Consider the following 22,095-nt stretch of genomic DNA (forward strand, 5'->3'; position numbering starts at 1 on the left):
TGTTTACTCGGTTTAAAGTGATAATTTCATAAAAGACATTATACGATTTAGTGCTTTTTGGTTATCTGCTCTCTTCTGAGATAGATATCGAAATATAAATTTTGTAGTTGTTTCAAAATCGTCATTGTTCCTACTTATTTTTAAGATTGTATTAGGATATTAGGTTAATATTTTTTATGAGGATAGTGCAAGTTCAAAACAGACATTTATATGGCTGTGTGCTATTCTTTTAAATACTGTAAATATTTGTAAATTCTGTTACAAACTTATGGCCGTTGTATATTTTTTTATATATTATCTAAAAAGCGAATTAATACTCGAAAATGTATACGTAAATAAAATGTCAATTTTTATTACAATTATAATATGGTGTTTGTTATTTATTTTGTAAATTTATATTGTTTATTGATTTCTTACTGATGTTTTCCATTAATAGTGTATACATAAAAAAATATTTTAGAATATAATTTTCGATATACACACCAAATAGGTAGTATAAATACCTACCGACGATTGTTGATATAGCTACCCAAATAACAATAATATAGGCACTTGTGCGATTTCTCAATCAAGTGGCCGACGTGGAAAACTTTCACTAAGATAATAATTGTCAGTTCGACTTCGCCCGTCTACCTATCTACAAATTGGTGTTGATTTAAATAACTAAACATAATATCAATCAATATTACAATTAAGAACAAAAATCATCAAATGACTGATATAATCCTCCCCCTCTCTGGTTTTTCTTTCGGTCCAACTAACTTTTTCCCAACAAAAATTTTCCATACAGGATTTTACTATAGTGTCATTTTTTATCTCTTGTATATTATACACTTAAAATAGGTTTCAAAATAAAGAACATGATGTGTATTAGTATCTATAAGTGAAATTTTCAAAAGAAAATTAATTCAAAGAACTGCAAAGAACTCAAATAAAATACTGTCCCAGGGTTCGAAATGGACCGGAGCGCCGTTCCTGTTCGTGAAATCGGTAAAGTTATCGCTCCGTCTCGTGGAAAAAAATAATTTGACCGTCTGAGCTATTTAGGCCATATAATAGAAAATCTAACACACTTATTTTTATGAAATACACAACATTTGATAACTATGTAAATATCTTTAGAAAACTGTCGAGCGCTTCGTAAACTTTTCCATTTCGAGCGCTGACCAAAACAAAGACGAAATGGTCATTCATTATAATCAATAATCATCATTCACACAACACTGATGTACCTATTTATTCTTATCTAAAATGAGTAACAATGTCCGCATATTATTGTTTTTTCGAGGTACCTATAAGAAAAGGCAAAAATACTACTTCTGCTGACGTATATTATTTGTTGTTTTGACCCATCTCTATTTTCCTTGCAACCATAGATTTATACAAATAATTCATTACATACCGCACACCACACCACTGGTTGAAAATAATTTGATCGTAAAATAACAAAAATATGTGATAGTGGATTTAACGATTTTTATGGGCGGGTATTTTTCCTCAATACCGCAACTAATAGTATTCTAAATTCTTAAATTCCGCAACTAATGTATCAGATCGCGGTAATTATTTCCAAACTAGTGTCGTTACCAGGACCGCATTTACACATGAAAGGCCCTGGGTCAATATTTATTTGGCGATCCCAAGAACCCCAACAAACGTAATTAAAAATTATAGGTAGGTATTTTATACTTTCATCTACATATTCGCTTCAGTGGTAAGGTCTGAAAACCTAATACATTAGCTACTTAATCGTAATTTTCATTACTCATGCTAATGTTGTAATGTAGATAGAACAAACACGTGGCTTCTTCAATATATTTGATTTGCCCAACAAGTTTATGTGTTTGAGAGTTTGACCATGGGAACGCGGGATATATTTATGCATTGCAGGCCCAGTCTTGGGTGATTCGACCAATCGGGCCTCACGCTCTGGGGATGAGAAGTGACTTCGGATATCGCAATAAAAAATAAAAGAAAAAACTAATGAAACAATGGATTAAAGTTGGTTTTGAATTCTTGTTAAATATTATTTGTGTAAGTATAGAAGTTTACAATGCGAGGCCCTTGTGTGGTAGAATTATAGAATTTTCGTAAAAAATCGAAAACTGCGTGTCGTTTATGAAGTTATTTAGGAAATAAATTAAAATTGATAAAAAAGGTTTCTTAAAGCATATTCAAAATAATCTCATTGGCGTCATGGAAGATGCAAGTACATATCGTTAAAGCGATGTCTTTACCTACCAGAGGCACCTAGCGGAAAAATACGAAGCTTGAGACATTTTTTTGATAATTTACAATTTCAACTGTGTTAATTAATAAATATGTAAGTACCTATGTGAAAACATTAAAAAGAAAAAAAAATAAGTCAAAGGTAAACTTACAATATTATAAAAATGTAATAAAACGTGAATTTGTTGAATTGGACCCCATCTTATTATTACATTTATATTTTATGGTCTTATTTATTATTAAAATTTAGTTTATTAAGTTTTCTAAGCATCGCCTAAGAGATTTTTTACTAATTCATAGTTATAATATTTTTTTATATTTTAAAACACATCGGTTTTTATAAAAATATATAAATTAAAATCATTTTTATTTATATCAAATTTTATTTAGGTATGGTCCCAATATTGAAGCTCGTTTTGATATAAAATTAATGTTTTGATAAAAATATACATTCTTAGATTTTGTAATCAATGAAAATTATTATTGATTATTATTTATTGGTTGTTGAGAACTATTTCTAGTTAAGTATATAATATTATCCTTGAAGCTATTATACCTATAAGAGGCTATAAGTATCGGTACTGCTGGGAAAAGTTATATTTGTTTTGTAGTATGTAAGTAGCACGTTTTTTACTTCCTCGGGCGCTGAAACACCTTGTTACGTATCTGATTAATTATTGTTCTGACGTGTGTGTGAAACTGAAATATTACAATTCAATAATTAGCCGTTATCTTGATATTTTATGAGATACCTAAGTAGGTATAATTTCAATTTCGTATCTAACATACCTAATAAATTGAAAGCCAATTAAATCAGACCATAGAAAATTGACACTTTGGCTTCACGACTCTCACGACTTAAGGGGCGGCTGAAGAGCTCCGTATTCAAATATAATTTAGTATGAAATCGACCTCGGCGTCGTACGCACGTTAATTTAAATCGATCTTTTGGCAAAAATCACTAATCATCGGAGATTTTATTTAAAAAAAAAAACATTATTATTAGTATTATTACTATTGTCGACCTTCTACATTATTATTATTGTGGACAATCTTACATTATTATTTGATAAACACCACCTGCACGTGTCCGCTGATCAGAAAACAGGGCTGTCAAAATAATATAATATTTGTAAAATGTTAATTTCATCATAGTTTTTAATCAAACCTGTGCAAGTACATACTGATAACTTGGGTGGATATCGTGGCAAACATACTATTGATATATCTACGGGTATATTATTATTATAACCCAATTCAAATTGAACATAGGTTGATACTCAAATACTATTATAGTATCTTTATGATTTCGAGAAAATAATACGATGGAATATATTATATAATCCATTTTGGTTGCCAGTTTTTACTGCGATGAATCACTGTGTTCCTTACTGTCTTTTTTTATTCGTAGGTTTGTTTACTATGTACACCGAGAAATTTCCATTAATAATATCGGAAATGAGTTGGAATATAATGCAACCAAAACTGGAAAAATTCTATTATGGGTGTTTACTTTTTGAATTAGTTGACCCCAGAAAAACAGGTACATGCCACTACGTGAACCACAGTGGATATTATGCCGGGTCCAAATTGGCAACATGTTGCCGGCAACCTCGTTAAATTTTACGATAAGTATGATAATTATCGTAAAAATTTTTAAGCCATTATGATAATTATCGTAAAATTTATCGAGGTTGTCGCGCGACATTGTTTTGCGCCAGTGTGGACCCGGCATTAGATGCACAAAACTTAAATAAAATATATTATAAATTAAATTTAAAAAGTACAATATAATTAATTGCGTCGGCAGCCCTGTCAGACACTTTTTCTAGCGACAGTCATTTTTTATAGTCATTTTTTATATGCCCGCCAGTCGGATGGATTAATAAAAAAATAATGTGTCTAGTGACTGTATGTTAATAATCATTTTTAGGCACTCTTAATATAATATATAATTTCGCCCATTGGCTTTACCTACCACTTGTTTCACTAGTATAAAAGTGAAGTTGCGCAGGCAATAAAAAGTCACTTTCTTTTTATAGGCAGACAGTAAATTCTACGTTTTAAAAAAATTGCATTAGAATTAAACAATACCTATTATTTTTAATATGTAGGTCCTAAACATTACAAATAAGCACTATTCATTAGTAATGTTTTTTGGATAGCACATGAAATAAAAATGTAGGTTGATATGTAATATGTCAACATCCTTCGTATGTTTAGTTGTCGGACAATTTCAGGTTAAAAAGTTATTAATATATTATTAAGTTTATATCGTGGCCAACACATAATCAAAAAAGTTATCATATCCATCATATCAGTTGCAATACTTCCCACCAAATGATAAACATATTGAATTTAGTAACATTAAATGTTATTAGTAAATTTATTAGAAAATAAATTTTATTAGAAAGTACTATTTTTTGGTCACCCCATAGCTTCACTTCACAAGCTTCACTTGTAGGGAGTTTATTGAGACAAACATTGGCGGCAACCTTTTTATATTAACTAGTAGACCAGTTATTATGGACCACATGTAAAAAAATCATATTTTCAATTCTCAAGGCCGATTCTGTAGAGCGTCCTCTTAAGGATCGTAATCACTCCTGAATATATACAGCGGGACTCTCAATCATCCTCCTCCAACTTCATGTCAGATGACATAAATAGAAAAATTAATATTTGGTTAATGATTCATATTTTATTGCAAAATACCAAATTTAACTGTGAATTATTCACTACCTAGGTAGGTACCATGAACATGCACGTATAAACTGAAATTCGGCTTCAATGCACGCAGCACTGCACCTGGATTTGATTACGTACCTACCTATTATATTAATTTATGGATTGGGGAATTGGAAAGATACCTACCAGTTAATCCGGTTATAACTTTATCATTCTTTGTATAGTTGCGTTATCATTATCAAGAGATAGGCGCAGTGTTGCCAAGTCAAAATTTTTAATTTCAGTAGATGTGTAAAAAAAATTCAGTAGATTCGACAAAATATCAGTAGATTTCTGTTTTAGGAAAAAAATTTCGCCGCGGGCCGCAGGTTCCCAATTTTTCATAGTCGGCTTGTTTTTTTTAGGAAAAATATTTCGTCGCGGGCCGCAGGTTCGCAGATTTTCATGCCGCGGGCCGCAGGTTCCCTATTTTTCATGGTCGGCTCGTTTTTTTAGGAGAAAAATTTCGAAGTTCCCAAGTTTTTTTCGGGAATTTTGTGAAATGGAGAAATATCAGTAGATTTCAGAAAATATCAGTAGACATGGCAACGCTGGATAGGCGCATCCAGCTGTCAGGTAGGTACCTACCAGTGTTGCCATATTTTTCTATGCTGATTATAGTACAAGGGCGTAAAAATTATTGTATTTCTGTAAAAAATATAGTACAGGAACATTTTTCGGCTCGAATCCTTTAAAATTATAGTATTTTGGCATATTCGGCGTAAAATTATAGTATTTTACATTTTTTTCAGAATCAAAATTATAGTATTGTACTATAATTATAGTACGGTTGGCAACACTGGTACCTACTGATAATAATTAAATACTCACCTCACTACCAACACTATGCTACGTGGATGCGAAGTAGTGGTAGGTATATAATAATAATATGTCCATACGTCCGTTTACAACGGGACCGTCCCGTTGTCCCCAAGCACAGCTTGCGGACGCCGAAATGTCCCATTTTCAGAAAGAGGGCAACCCACTGACAATTTATTAGAAGTATGTAAATGGGCGAATTTAACCAAAATACCAACGTGGGAAGAAAGTGTAATGGATGTATTGATTGAAAAAGGATTTGTTAATAACTATTGTAAACAAGATACAGAAGTATATTTACTAATTTCTAACCACATTACACCGCAAAAGGTGACAGAATGGAACACTGGGAATGTGTCAACTGAAAGTAGTTGGGTGGAATAATAATTTGAATCTTACGAACTTTCATATAATTATTGAATACATTTTGTCTACCCGACACTAAGGCACCAGTAGAAAGGGTCTTTTCATGAATAAGTTGTGGACAAGCGAAAAAACACAGTTGCAAGTCACAATTATTCAGCAATGAAGTCCTGCCAAGAATTTCATTCTTATTTGAAATCAAAACCAAATAAATACAAGCAAATTAAATTTGTTCTTCAGTGTTAATTCCAGTTATTTCCAGAGCGTACATAAGTGAAACGGCAAATAATTTTCAACAGTAGGTATGTGAGACGTAATTTTGGCCGTGTTGCCAGTCGGAGAGCGATAGCTATTCGACTTATGAGCACGTCAATTTGTTGTGTGATGGCGTCGGAGGAATATATTCTTAAATCGCGTAAAGATGACTAAAAAACGTTCCAAAAAGAAAACATTAAATGAATATACTATTATTATTAGTAATATAACAATAAACATACTTAACATTAAATGGACGCATGTTGCCTTAATACTTAAATAAAATCTATGAAGAAATATGCGTTTTCTTGAATACACATTATTACCTACATCTACAAGTTAGTAGATGTCCTGTTATAAGGACAAAAAAAAAATGGTCATTGGTCACGTTAGGTTAGTTTAGGTTAGTCCTATTGATAGGTAAGTATATTAAACTTAAGAGAAGTGAGTTGGTTGTAAGAATTAGTGACGTTCCATGGCAAGTGCCGCCCTTAGACGGACTGAAAATGTCAAATGAAATGAATGAATGAAAAATATTATTTCTTGGGGCTTGTAATTAATATTCACGATGACATCATTCTACCAGCGAAATATTCGACACGCAGCAAACTAAACAATGAGTTCACTGTTATTAAATAATTCCGAGGCGCCCGTCCGACGTACGACGCGTCAAGAAGCGGATAAAATAAACAACGCGCGCCTCTTTTGCTTGCCGTGTCAATGAATGGGCTACGTTGTATTTTCGTTAATTCGTCCCGCTGAGAAGCGAAACCACGGGTGAGTCATGGGGCGGGCGGGCGCAATGCGTCGTCAAATCCAGTGTGCGCTGGCGTATTTGATTACGTTGTATTTTCGATGATTCACATTGAATATGCGCGAGCGCCCCGCAAGCCTGCTTTAGTGGGCTTTATGTCTAAGTTTGAAGTTTGACGACGCTACGTTGTTCAGTAATTATTTGACAGCCATCAACACTGAACGCTCTCAGTGAATCTGTAAACATGTAAAAAATTGGTCATGGTTATGTGATACAATACTTTCATTTGAAAGGCTTCAGTCCAACCAATATCAAAGCGGCGCTAGATTCTACTCTGGGGGTGTCTGCTCCTTTGTTTACATCAGTGACATATTTAGTCTAGTCAATCTGTACTTTTTGGTTGCAAAAGGTGGGGTAAAAGATTTTTTTTTGCTACTTGTATATAATGATAATGGGTACGAAAAAAGCGATTTTGCCAATTCGGATGACTTCGGCACAACTTTTGGCGGGCAAAAAACCGCAATTTTTTGGGATTTAGCAAAAATATACAATTTTAAAGCTTATTAAATTTTTTTAAATTTTTAAATAATACATTTTTTTCTATCTCTGATTCGAAAACACGCGTTTTAATAAAAATCAAACTTTAATGAGAAGAAATACCATTTTAAACTTAAGATCTTACAAATAAACAGTTTGGGGTTACAAACTAGACTTTATGGTCAATGGGCCCAATGTTCCATATGGTGCATGGTAGTGGGAGTGGTAGAATGGGCCACATTCCAATACCCCCCACCAGTACCGCTGGTGCCACGATACGAATCAGTACCACTTTTGCTTTAGTTTAGTCTCCATCGCGTGCGCAGTTATGTTTACAATACAATAATTGAACTTACCGAAGAAGAAGTAGGTGCACTCCATCACCTTACTAGTAGTATTGATCGAACGGAGTTATCAAACGCTCATTCCAATGATACTGTCCTCAAAATCGTCATACATAAATTTGAAAAAGCCATGTGTTCGCTAGAAAATAATGGTCCTACTGGAAAACTATGGTTATAGGACAACGCTCATCAAACACTTTTTCAAGTTTTGAAAAAATGTTTCCATTCTTTCATGCAGCAGGCCATTTTCTTTACGCCAAAAGTGCCCATTTGTATCTTTGGGATATGCAACAACTGAAAGAGAAATGGACGCTGCTGAATTTGAGGAGTTCACTAGCAGAGGATATTTTACGATACGTCGCTTTGACAAACACTGGAGTGGAATTTGGTCGGATATGACCATCCAACAAACATTAATGAAAACAATGAAGATTTATAGAGGTCTAACACAGGGCAGAGGCATAAGTGACAGTGTTCTAACCAGATGGACTTTGGGAATGGTCAGTATGCAGAAGATACGCTATGAAATTGAGTCATTCTGTAATGTTCAGTCCGAATCATCGGAACAGCATGTTGACATGAGAAGTTCCCGAATTGACCGAGACAATGCTGACTCAAGTAAGCTTCTTGAACGGCTATCATTACACTACCCATTTCCCAAAACCGACGAGATAATATCGTTGAGTAGTGGGATTGTTGGAGGAACAGCAGTAAACTGCTATAATTCCCAAGAAGAGTGGTTAAAATGGATTAATGGAATAGTAGGTAACGACTTTCACAATGTTAAATTCAAAAGAAAAGACACAATTGTTTCCATTGCATCCGTTGGCGGTAGTATGAAAGCAGGAAGCGCTAAAGTTGTTGTAGCTGATCCGCTTACCATATTTGAAAGAATATGTATATATAAAGAAACGGAGGAAGATTTTCAACATTTCTTTACATAAGAATTAGCACCCTACCCCCATGTCACTGTTTTCAGAACAGGGTATGAGAAAAGGGACAAAATCGTTATTCTACAAGGCTTTCACCAGCATTGAAACTCACGGCACCAACATTAACAATCAGTTTATTGTGGTTGATGGAGGACATCTCCTATATAAAGTAGTGTGGTCCCGAAATTCATCCTTTGGTGGCATTGCGAAGATGTATTCCGATTATTTGACAAAACACTATAAGTCACAAATTGAAGTTGTATTTGACGGATAGCCATCCAATGCTGCATCCAGTGGGTCAAAGTTTGTAGAAAGATTACGCCGTATAAATTTAAAATCATACCCTGAAATTATGTTTCAAGGAAACACTGTTAATCAGGTAAACCAGAAACTTTTTTTGAGCAACGAAAATAATAAAAAATTGCTTTTCTTACAGGTTGGCATAAAAGTGAACCAGGCAGAAAAGGATGCCGATGTTTTAATTGTAACTACTGATATTTTAAAAGCAAATGAATTCAAAAGAGTAGTTGTTGTAGGTGAAGATGTTGACCTTCTTGTACTGATGTCGGCAAGAGGACAATTCTTGGACAACTTAGTCTTTCGAAAACCTAGAAAGGGAAGTAAACCAGATGTGTTCTCGACAAAATCGTTTAAATATGACGCACGTACCATTCTTTTCACACACGCGTTCAGTGGGTGTGATACAACATCCTCTCTATTTGGCCATATAAAGATTAAATGGTGTGGTATTTTGGAGAAGAATATTCAGTTGAAGGAAGTTGTCACAGTATTCAACAATCCAGACGCCATCCCTGATGAAATAGATACGTGGGAGCTGCATTGCAAGACTTTGAAGACGTACAACTTTTGCCTACTCCACCTCCACTAAAGCGGCAGAAACGGTTAAAAAACTAAGATGTTTGGTGAATATTATTATTCTGTAGGTATTAACATTTGTTTTGTTATCATTACTCAAACTATCAACATACTTTATTTGTAAGATCTTAAAGGGGAGAGGCATAGAAATTCATTATACTTCATCATCAAATTAAAGCTTTAAACATATTTTAATCGATCAATACCTATCTAAATACAATGGGAAAAATGAAATATATTTTTTTATTTCAATGAAAAAGCGATGGAGACTAAACTGAAACAAAATTAGTACTGATTCGTGTCGTGGTACCAGCGGTACTGGTGGGGGTATTGGAATGTGGCCCTTTCTACCACTTCCACTACCCCTCACCCCACCCCCACGCACTATCTGGAACATTGGACCCATTGACCATTAAGTCTAGTTTGTAACCCCAAACTGTTTATTTGTAACATCTTAAGTTTAAAATGGTATTTCTTCCCATTAAAGTTTGATTTTTACTAAAACGCGTGTTTTCGAATACATATATACTATTTTCAACAGAAAATATCTCATCGGTTTATGAGATAAGATAAGATAGAAAAAATGTATGAAATAAAAAATTTAGGAAATTTAATAAGCTTTAAAATTGTATTCCACAATATTTTTGCTACGACCAACCGTTTTTGAGATATAAGTGAAAAACCAAAAAAATCCCAAAATTTTGCGGTTTTTTGCCCGCCAGAAGTTGTGCCGAAGTCATCCGAATTGGCAAAATCGTTTTCTTTTATGAATTCCATAAATACAAATAAAAAAATATTTGATAAATCTCTCATTTTCTAATCTGTAAATTAACAAATTAATCAATGAAAATATTTAAAACAATTATTACAGATTTTTTTTCGGTCCAAATGATTGCGTATTAATGTCATAATATTATCAAATTTGCATAGTGATCGACGGATGAAGTCTGGCAACTCGGAGAGTAAAATATCAAATATCGTCACCGTTTTAGCAAAACCATCTATGTGCACTTTCTCAAATTGTGCAGGAGAAGGATAAAACTGAATAAAAAAATAATGTTACATTTAAACATTAAAATTATGAAGAATGCTTTATTATAATCAGAAAATGGTCTAACATTATTATTTTGTTTACAAAAATCTTTTATTTTTAATACAAAAATAATAAAAATACAGTTTGTGATGTCACATAAGTTGTTTTGACCGTTTTGTAAATACACATAGTTTAATTTATTCATCAAAATGTGAATAATAATAAATTCATGAAAAACTGTTACATAAATAATAGTTGAAATATACATAGTGCGTTAGTGATAAATTGCAATATCATTTTATTAATTATTAATGCAATAGTGAGATGATATTATATTTATAAGTTCGTTTACTTTCTATTAGCAGGTTTAAATGTTAGGTTATCGTAGAAATAGTGGTGATCTTTCTCTATTACACTTTTTAATTCCTGAAGATGTATGTATTTCGACTGCGATATTGGCAATGATTCATTATATATATTACAAAGGCAGTCAAACGGTTGCACTGATAAAGTTGAGATTGTAAAAGATTGTTCCATCTGGTAGATACTGTAACATTTTAATATCATATACAACAGGATCTCCGATTCGTTTTCCTGGTCTGATTGAACTTAATCCAGATTTAATTTTATCCATAATTCTTAAAAATTAAAAATCAATGACATTAATTTTAAAGGTTGTGTTGGTCTTGCTAGCCGCATACGTGCTATATAATCAGATGGTGAATATATTGGAGGCTTAAAATACTTTTCTTAGGTGGCATGTGCACTATCGGCCTCTATCATGGTGTGGCCTTTTTCCAGAAAAAGCTGTTGAATCTCGATGTTTTTTCTCTCTAATGATATAACTTAGAGCAGTAGCGAATAATTTATTTCGGTTTTGATATCTACACCCATCCGATTTTAGAATTATTTCATTGTATTGTCCTGCTTTCGATGAGATGAGACAAATTCATTAGAAGATACATTATGAAGAATGTATATGGTGAAATTGTGTAGTTGCAGCTTTTGTTTATAATACATTTGTGCCTGTGTTTTGGACATAGCAGCACACTTTGGAGATCCATTGTGATTACTAACCGTCCACGTTCTGGTACTCTCCTTCATTTCATTTTTGGTCTTCTAGCATCTTTTTTTTTTTTTTTAAATAATGTGGCTATTGTATTCCATTTCTGAAACATTCTTCATTTTATAACTACAGCAGATGGCAGTGATGGCACACTGATCTTTACGTGGTTGGTGGATACTGATTTTTTGGTGGTAAATATACTGGAGTATATTCTGCTGCTTTATGACCATTTTACAGAGACCATTTTTTATATTCATCATGCATTTGTATTTTGGATCGGAAACACGATTCCACATACACCCTGGAGGTATTTTCTCTGCAATAATGGCTGGGAACTTTGGAATTAGATCCAACCATAATGTAACATTTTTTCCACAAATCTCTCCGTTTTGATTTTTGGTTGCACTACCAATTATTTATCTTCAGTCAGATTCTTATTACCTGTCATTGTTGCTTTCAATTGGCCACTGTCATCGAGACGTTTGTAGTTGTTTATCCAACTTTTAAATTAATTCTCGCCTATACCCTATTGACCATGTAGGCATCTTCCAGAAATTATTGAATATTTCCTGTCTCTCTTTTTGAGAAAGCATCTTTCAAACCGTCGTGCAAGACCATAATGCATAGCATATAACATAGAAACAAACTGTAAAAAAACATTACACTCTCGATATCAAAATACCATCTATATGTTACTATAATATACACATAGTTGTTTTTGTGAACCGTGGTTTTTGAACCTTACACATAGCTGTTTTTTATTTTTTGAAATAACTTCGGAGCGAGTTTACCCAACACATAGATCATTTTACTGGCCTATAGAGAAAAAAATAAGGAATGACTTGGTATTTAAAAGTCATTTTTGATAAAAGTGACACATAGATGGTTTTGCTAAAACGGTGACGATATTATGTTTGAAATCCAACGAGCCTGGTCTGCAGATTAAAAGTCCGCATAACTAGATGCTCCACGCGAAAAAAAAGTCCGAAACTAATCGTCTGACTTCCATGCCAATGGAGCGCCGGCATTAGGATCGACCATGGTTCCTATTTATTTTTTACATTTCATATTTTTCTTCGAATAAAACAGTTTATAAAAACTATCACATGTTAAATTAAGAGATTTTAATTTAATTATATACATATTATTTGGGTAGGCAACGATTGTTGTTTTTTTTGGTTGAGAAAATTAGGAATTAATTTGGAACATTTATTATTGTATCTGGTAGCACATAGCTTGTTGACGTGATATACTTCAAAGTTCAAACGGAAACGTCAATATCAGCTGTTGTGGTTTCAGTGTTTTGATCATAAAAGAAAAATACAATGATAATAATATTGATGTATCCCTACATTGTTAGTATCAGAATACTGATATGACATTTGAATGTATTTAGGTAGATAAGATATGGTACAGCATAGATTTTTTTCTTATGTGGCATTGTCATAATAGAAATAAAATTTCAAAGCCTATAAGTATCTGTTACACAATTCATAACACAGTTAGTGTCATATCAAAAATGAAGCGGTCAGCATCTGGTAGTAACCGAGAGCATAATGCTAATAATAAAAGTGGTGTAACAAACCCACTTCATGTGAACTTGAGAGATTGGAAGTTCAGAGTATATGCTCCAAATTTAGGAAAGTCAGAAGTTGTCTGTCTCACCGGCAATTGCCTTGAATTAGGTGATTGGTCTAATGAAAAGGTGACAGTTTTAAATAGAGAAACTGAATCAGATTATTGGTTCGCCGATGTTTCACTACCGTTACACGTTAAAGTTTTGTATCGTTATTGTATATGTATTTTGAATGAAAATCCTTATCGCGTTATGGTTCGTCGATGGGAAACTCATTTAATACCTCGGATAATCCAGAAAAATATACATATGTCCAGTGTTCATGATGATACATTTGGTGAATTGAATGGAGTGCAAAAAGTTGACAACGGATGGCTTACAACTCAGTCCGTGATACAATTAAAGTTCTCCCGTAATCCCTTCTCCTTCAAATCGAAGGTGGATATTGGAAAATTACATATAAAGCTTATGACCACGTCTTTGCAATTATTATCAGACGGTACAGTGAATCCTGATTCAAGTGAAGAAGATACGACTGCTGCTATTACTGAATTTGCAAAACTTGAAAATAATGATTGCAAATTTAAACCGCAAGGACCTTTTGGTACTGTTTATAATGCGGGAGATTTTGTAATAATGAATGTAATATCAGAAAATTGTGAAGACCTGGCATTTATAGTTAATTATTACAACAGTGATTTAAAAGTGTCAGCTAATGAAACGCCTTCTCATATTGCATATTCGCATATATTACCCATTGATTTTAAAAAATCGGAAGGGAGAATAGAGAAATCTATAATAAATAAACTCAACCACGCACCTTTTGGTATTATGACTGTTGAGTATTTAAAAATACACCCCATGAATGAATCGAAATGCAATTTGGAGAAATCATATGTAAGCCATTGGAGTAAATCATGGACCGGTCTTGATGTAGGCCATCGCGGGTTGGGAGCAAGCTTCAAGCAAGATGAGTATGTATTCATGAAAGTAATATAATAATCTAAGAAAATAATAATTTACAAGCTGAACTGACATTGATAGATTCCTGTCATCTTGAAAATTTTTCTTTTCTTAATAACTAGCACCACTACATTGGAAAATTGTTTATTGCTGTATGTAGGTATATTACTGATTTTATAATAATATAACCTGTAATGTCGCTTTGTACAGTCTGATCTAAAGCAAGATTTTAAAATTGTTTTCTAACATAAAATCTTACATGAATAATCTATGCACAAACCAAAGATGAATACTTTATAAGTATAGAATATTCTTCCAGGCCTCCGAAGATCCGTGAGAACACAATTGCGTCTTTTAACGCGGCAGCAGTTAGCGGTGCAGATATGGTAGAGTTTGACGTTCAGCTGAGTAAAGATCTCAAGCCCATAATTTATCATGATTTCTATATTAGCTTGGCTTCAAAGAGAAAACTGGAAACTGATAAAAGTGATTTCATCGAGATGCCAACGAAAAATTTATCTTTGGAAGAAATGCAAATTTTGAAGGTATCTAATACTAATAGTTCAAAATTCCCTTCAAAACGCATTGCTATCTATATTAACAATTTTGGTCTGGCTGTTATGTAATAGAAGGCTAAAAATTCATATTAATCTATCATATTTATATTATCGATCAAAGATTAAAAACACCCAAGATAATAAATTAAACAGGAGTGCTAATTATTTACAATAAGATAATTAAATTTTACTTCATTGTTATACTTTCTTAATAATACCGTTATCAATTTTTTTTTGTTATCACTTATCTTTTAAATTCATTAATGTGTACATATATCTGCAATATTTAGGTATATCATGTCACCGAAGGCCGAAATCGCAAACAGCGTTTCTTTGATGAACATCTTCCAGATCACCAACCATTTTCTCTACTCTCAGATGTTTTAAGGCGAATTGATCCATTTATTGGATTTAATATTGAAGTTAAGTGGACTGTAGAAGAAGAAAATGGAAACTTCGAGCTTGATGATCCCTTTGATTTTAACATATTTATTGACAAGGTATAAGGTCTTATTTATTTAAAGGGCACAAGTTTTGTTTTATTTAAGTAAAAGTAAACTTTTTCATAAATAAAAACACTATGTCTATTTTAATCTAAGATATTTTATAATGTATCTGTTAGGACACTTGCCTCATGTTTCTGGGGTGCGAGTTCAAAACCCGACGTGAGTCAATTTCGCATGTTGCTGTTTAAGTAATATGCTTGAATAAAGGACATAAGTCCCAATATTTTAAGCGAATAATAGTTAAGGACCAAAAATAATTGTAAAAAGGCAGTTGAGATACTTTCATTTGAAAGACTATATTGTCTTTGACCTGCTAAAACCTTCGATGTGATTTTATCTAAATGTGAATGTAGTAGTAAAAGGCTCGTCATCATAGAGTGTTTATAATAGTTAGTAATATGATTACTACGTAAATTGGAAGTATTGCAGTCTTATTAAAATGAGACATGTCAAATTGTGGGTTTCTATAATTAATTACACTTTAATTTTAGTGGTATATAGCAGTGACGAAGGGTGAAGGTAGGTTGTTAAGATTCCACATAAATAGTGCACACTAAATGTTGTTATTCAAATGTACCTTTGTTTCCATTGAACCAAGACTATAATGTGTAGATAGAGTTTGTTACTTTTTAAAATAGTAAATAATCATCAAAAAATATTTTATAGATAGAGGAATATTTTTTTATTGATTATTGACTTTTAAAAAACTAACCAACACCATCTGTAATATTTGTATTCTTCATTCAACGAAAACAAATAAGTATGATTGCATAAGTGTGCACTTTTTTTGTCGGATCGCCCATAGCATACTTCAAGTATTATGGTTTTGGTTTAGGCAGTTTAATTCAATTTTAAAAACTAACCAGCACCACCTGCAACTTGTATTCTTAGTTCAATGAAAACAAATAAGAATGACTGACAAAAGTTTAATGTGCACTCGCCACTGGTATATAGAACATTGAAGGTTTTACTCAAAATGCTCTGTAATATATTATATGAACAGAAAATATATTTCAAAAATATTAATTCGGTTATATTATCACATTGGATGTTTTAATAGCTTGATGACGATATGTTTCATAATTTATAATGTTTACTGTTTCAGATTCTTGAGGTTGTTTTGAACTCAAATATTCCGAGGATAATTGTATTCTCATGTTTCAATCCGGATGTTTGTACAGCATTACGGCTGAAGCAGAATCTTTATCCCGTTATGTTTTTGACTTCCGGGGTGACAAAGCAATATCCTGGTTATATGGACCAACGATGCATCTCAATACCGGCTGCCATACGCCATTCAATCAATGCAAATCTTCTCGGACCTGTTGTGCACACTGAAGATTTAATACGAGATCCAACCCAGGTGGGGATACTTGACAGTCACATCCTTATCGTCGGTGTTTTGTAAAAAGGGCGAATTAACCAAAATGCTACTTTACAGGAGGAGGATTTTTAACTTTTGACTTTTATTTGTTTTTTACCTGTAGATGATTATAAATATCTAACAAGTTTATAATAAAGCTTAGAAAGAATACTGTCATTATAATAGGTACTATTGTATAATAGTTTAAAAGGCCTAATATGTCACATTTGCTTTTTATTTCGTATTTTTAATTAATTTAATTTTAGTCGATTATCGTTTTTAAGTACTTTCCTGTGGAGATAAAAATTCGCCGTTTTTACACAACAAAGCTAGTGGGGTACATATTGTATTTTCATTAAAATCTCGATTTCGCCAAAATGGTTGATTTGCCCTTTTTACAAAACACCAACGTTATATACCCTACTTATGACTAATAATAATTAACCCTAGCATTTCAGGGTCAATATCAAAACTAATACAAGGCCACCAAAGACAATTTTATTGAATTCTTAAATCTGAATGGTGCAATAATTTAATTTATACTTATTTGAACTCATATTTTAGGTAAAACTAGTCCTAGATGCTGGGCAGGTGATATTTTGCTGGGGGAATGACAACAATAATAAGGAGACTATTAAAGACATGAAGGAATTAGGTTTGCATGCTGTGATATATGATAAAATGGATGAGCTATGTGACAAGGATAACAAGGTAATTGATATATATATATACTATATTTATATAATACACATAGTTATATATTTGTCCAGATCATGAACACCTATTACACGTGAACAATGTTTTCCATCCGAAACGGAATACAAAAAAGCATAGACATTTGTATTAGACTATTTTAAAGGTTTTCAAGAAAATTGTAGAATGTAGTTATTTATTCAAACACAGATATATCTTGGTCAGCAGGGCAGGTCTATTCTAACATATCACTTAAGGGCCCACATGCTCCAAATGAAGGTTTTATGGTATTTTCAGAGGACAAAAAAACCAAAAATAACACATAACTAGAAATAATAAAAACAATAATACTATTAACGCTTTCGCTGCTGAAGAGATAATGAGATTTTAATTGCCCCCTTTAAAATGCACGTTAATTACACCGATCGGCTGCCTGGTCATTACGCGCCGTGTGCGTCTTCCGCGTCTAAAGTATTAAGTTATTTAATTTATTTTTTGTAAAATTTTTGATTCATCATAAATTAATTACGTTTACAAAACAAAGATTATACTTATACGTACTTATAAGTTATTCAATGGGAGCATTGTGGCCTTAGTTGTTGAGCAACAATTTATTTTATGTCAATATCAACATTTTGTTGTGGCAAGTCTAATTATATTTTCAAGCGTGGAGTCCTTCAAGCTTTTCCTATATTTTGATTATATCGTCATCGTTTTAGCAAAACCATCTATGTGTCACATTTATCAAAAATGACTTTTAAATACCAAGTCATTCCTTATTTTTTTCTCTATAGGGCAGTAAAATGATCTATGTGTTGGGTAAACTCGCTCCGAAGTTATTTCAAAAAATAAAAAACAGCTATGTGTAAGGTTCAAAAACCACTATGTGTATATTATAGTAACATATAAGTAAGATGGTATTTTGATATCGAGAGTGTAATGTTTTTTTACAGTTTGGCTACACATACTTTGTTTCTATGTTATATGCTATGCATACGCATATGCTATTGCACGACGGTTTGAAAGATGCTTTCTCAAAAAGAGAGACAGGAAATATTCCATAATTTCTGGAAGATGCCTACATGGTCAATAGGGTATAGGCGAGAATTAATTTAAAAGTTGGATAAACAACTACAAACGTCTCGATGACAGTGGCCAATTGAAAGCAACAATGACAGGTAATAAGAATCTGACTGAAGATAAATAATTGGTAGTGCAACCAAAAATCAAAACGGAGAGATTTGTGGAAAAATGTTACATTATGGTTGGATCTAATTCCAAAGTTCCCAGCCATTATTGCAGAGAAAATACCTCCAGGGTGTATGTGGAATCGTGTTTCCGATCCAAAATACAAATGCATGATGAATATAAAAAATGGTCTCTGGAAAATGGTCATAAAGCAGCAGAATATACTCCAGTATATTTACCACCAAAAAATCAGTATCCACCAACCACGTAAAGATCAGTGTGCCATCACTGCCAGTGATCACTGCTGTAGTTATAAAATGAAGAATGTTTCAGAAATGGAATACAATAGCCACATTATTAAAAAAAAAAAAGATGCTAGAAGACCACAAATGAAATGAAGGAGAGTACCAGAAGTATTACTGGATGGTTAGTAATCACAATGGGTCTCCAAAGTGTGCTGCTATGTCCAAAACACAGGCACAAATGTATTATAAACAAAAGCTGCAACTACACAATTTCACCATATACATTCTTCATAATGTATCTTCTAATGAATTTGTCTCATCTCATCGAAAGCAGGACAATACAATGAAATAATTCTAATATCGGATGGGTGTGGATATCAAAACCGAAATAAATTATTCGCTACTGCTCTAAGTTATATCTTTAGAGAGAAAAAACATCGAGATTCAACAGCTTTTTCTGGAAAAAGGCCACACATGATAGAGGCCGATAGTGCACATGCCACATAAGAAAAGTATTTTAAGCCTCCAATATATTCACCATCTGATTATATAGCACGTATGCGGCTAGCAAGACCAAAACAACCTTATAAAATATTTGTCATTGATTTTTAATTTTTAAGAATTATGGAAAAGATTAAATCTGGATTAAGTTCAATCAGACCAGGAAAACGAATCGGAGATCCTGTTGTATATGATATTAAAATGTTACAGTATCTACCAGATGGAACAATCTTTTACAAACTCAACTTTATCAGTCCAACCGTTTGACTGCCTTTGTAATATATATAATGAATCATTGCCAATATCGCAGTCGAAATACATACATCTTCAGGAATTAAAAAGAGTAATAGAGAAAGATCACCACTATTTCTACGATAACCTAACATTTAAACCTGCTAATAGAAAGTAAACGAACTTATAAATATAATATCATCTCACTATTGCATTAATAATTAATAAAATGATATTGCAATTTATCACTAACGCACTATGTATATTATTTCAACTATTATTTATGTAATAGTATTTCATGAATTTATTATTATTCACATTTTGATGAATAAATTAAACTATGTGTATTTACAAAACGGTCAAAACAACTTATGTGACATCACAAACTGTATTTTTATTATTTTTGTATTAAAAATAAAAGATTTTTGTAAACAAAATAATAATCTTAGACCATTTTCTGATTATAATAAAGCATTCTTCATAATTTTAATGTTTAAATGTAACATTATTTTTTTATTCAGTTTTATCCTTCTCCTGCACAATTTGAGAAAGTGCACATAGATGGTTTTGCTAAAACGGTGACGATATGTATTTCACGTCAGAGAAGGCACGCTCGCAGATATATGTAATTCCGAACATAGAAATGATTTGAAGTCCAAAATCTCTCATTTTTGGGTATTTTTCTATATCCAAAAGTTTGAACACTTCTATTCCAGTTGCTCCACTAGATGCAATAAATGGGTCAGCCTGAAGGTCACATAATTCCAATTGATATTTAGGATCAATAGAGCTAATATCGATATTGAATGGATCACTGAATAAATTAATACTCAGCTTAAGGTCATCAAATTGAGAAAATCTTGTATTAAAATCTTCAATCAGGGTATCTAATTTAGGTAAAAAAAAATCGAAATTCACTTCTATATTACATTCCTTCATTTCTTCATACAACTCTTTGCAAGATTCAAAATGAAATAAATTATTTTCCTGCAAATTTAACTTCATCAATTTTAGTTTGTTTCTAAATTTATTTATTTGTAATGCAATATTTTAATTCTCAACAAATTTATGTTTTTTTCAAGCTGGAAAAATTAAACAGTATATTTTTTTGTTTTGAAAAAGTGTTTTTAATATTTAATATTATAATGAAATATTGTCATATTTTAATGTATGATGGGTAATTCTCTCCCCAATGTTTGATGAAAAATTTGCTATACAGCTTGCGGGCTGCCAGTTGGATTGCGCTGGTGTACATAGTATTATGATGTATTCTTCTTTTAAATACTGTATTGATTAATTATAACACTAAATACAATTAATTGTGTAAAGTATATACGTACTATGTTTTCTGTCGCAAGATGTTCCTAGTGGCATTACACTCCCCATTAATAATTATTGTTTTTGCTTAAAGGAGAGTATTTTTCACAAGGAGTGACGAGAAAGGCAATAATGAAGTTTTAAAAGGAACCATGCAGCCTAGTTGGACAATAAATATTGCAATAAGTTCATCAAAGAATATCAATCACAAAGGATGGTGCAGTATTCAACCATCAAACCATATAGTTAATTTTAATCATTTAGATATCTAAATTTATAATATATTTTTACTAGATATGTATTACTATTTTCTGTGATGCCTGACAGGCTCTTCCACTCTGTTTGTAGCGCCATGTTCCTATGTAAGGAGTGCTGATTAGTTTATTATTTATTTGCCGTATATTTTTTGTAAGTTTTTTTTTTTTTTTTTAAATTCATATTACGGGGGTGGTCAACTTATTTGTTGTTGTGATTCACATTTTACATTAGTCATAAGTTACCTAACAAATTCGCAATACATGTAAAAATGTATTAAATTAAAAAAAGGATAAATCATAGTGGGAAATATATTATAATCGACAAGTTAAATAGCAGTAAATACAAAGTACGAGAATCAGTAAGAATATTGATTTGTTTTGTTTAATTTTAATTATGATATTTTTGGAATCGTCTATTTTAATTGGAAGGGTATTGAAATGCCCAATACAAAGATATCAACACTTTTCTTATCACAGTTTAGAAATTTAGTAAAATCATTTAATTATTTTGTCTTGATAGTGTTTATGTAGACTAGTGTAAATCAATATTAAGTTGCATGTTTTAAAATCGGAAGGTTACAAAAGTTCGTGGATATTTTTTGTCTGCGACCATTCAGATCAAAACATTAACAATGACTGAAGTCCATAGAATATTTTGAACCATAAGTGTTATCCATTACGAACACTGCCGCACCTACCAAAAATTGCTTGATTGACCATGTCGATTGAGATTAATGTGGTACATTGTATTGTTTCTAATATG

General features: G+C 32.2%; 1 protein-coding gene across 2 annotated transcripts; it reads left to right on the top strand.

Annotated features, from left to right (window-relative positions):
- Positions 1–13,191: 13,191 nt before the first annotated feature.
- LOC147066146 (glycerophosphocholine phosphodiesterase GPCPD1) lies at positions 13,192–21,320 on the top strand. 2 transcript variants are annotated; one of them, XM_085955566.1, is made up of 6 exons: positions 13,192–14,485; positions 14,794–15,019; positions 15,322–15,531; positions 16,643–16,900; positions 17,465–17,611; positions 18,547–19,140. In XM_085955566.1, exons 1-6 carry the CDS (start codon positions 13,368–13,370, stop codon positions 18,655–18,657), a joined length of 2,070 nt encoding a protein of 689 aa, XP_085811692.1. In that variant the 5' UTR covers positions 13,192–13,367; the 3' UTR covers positions 18,658–19,140. The 2 variants fall into 2 exon arrangements, with proteins under 2 accessions (XP_085811692.1, XP_085811691.1); XM_085955565.1 differs by lacking the exon at positions 18,547–19,140 and adding an exon at positions 21,170–21,320 and having other exon boundaries at positions 13,234–14,485.
- Positions 21,321–22,095: the final 775 nt, after the last annotated feature.

This window comes from Rhyacophila brunnea, unplaced genomic scaffold (assembly GCF_057557595.1).
Source record: "Rhyacophila brunnea isolate RB1 unplaced genomic scaffold, BYU_Rbru_1.0 scaffold_5, whole genome shotgun sequence".
NCBI classification, from domain to species: domain Eukaryota; kingdom Metazoa; phylum Arthropoda; class Insecta; order Trichoptera; family Rhyacophilidae; genus Rhyacophila; species Rhyacophila brunnea.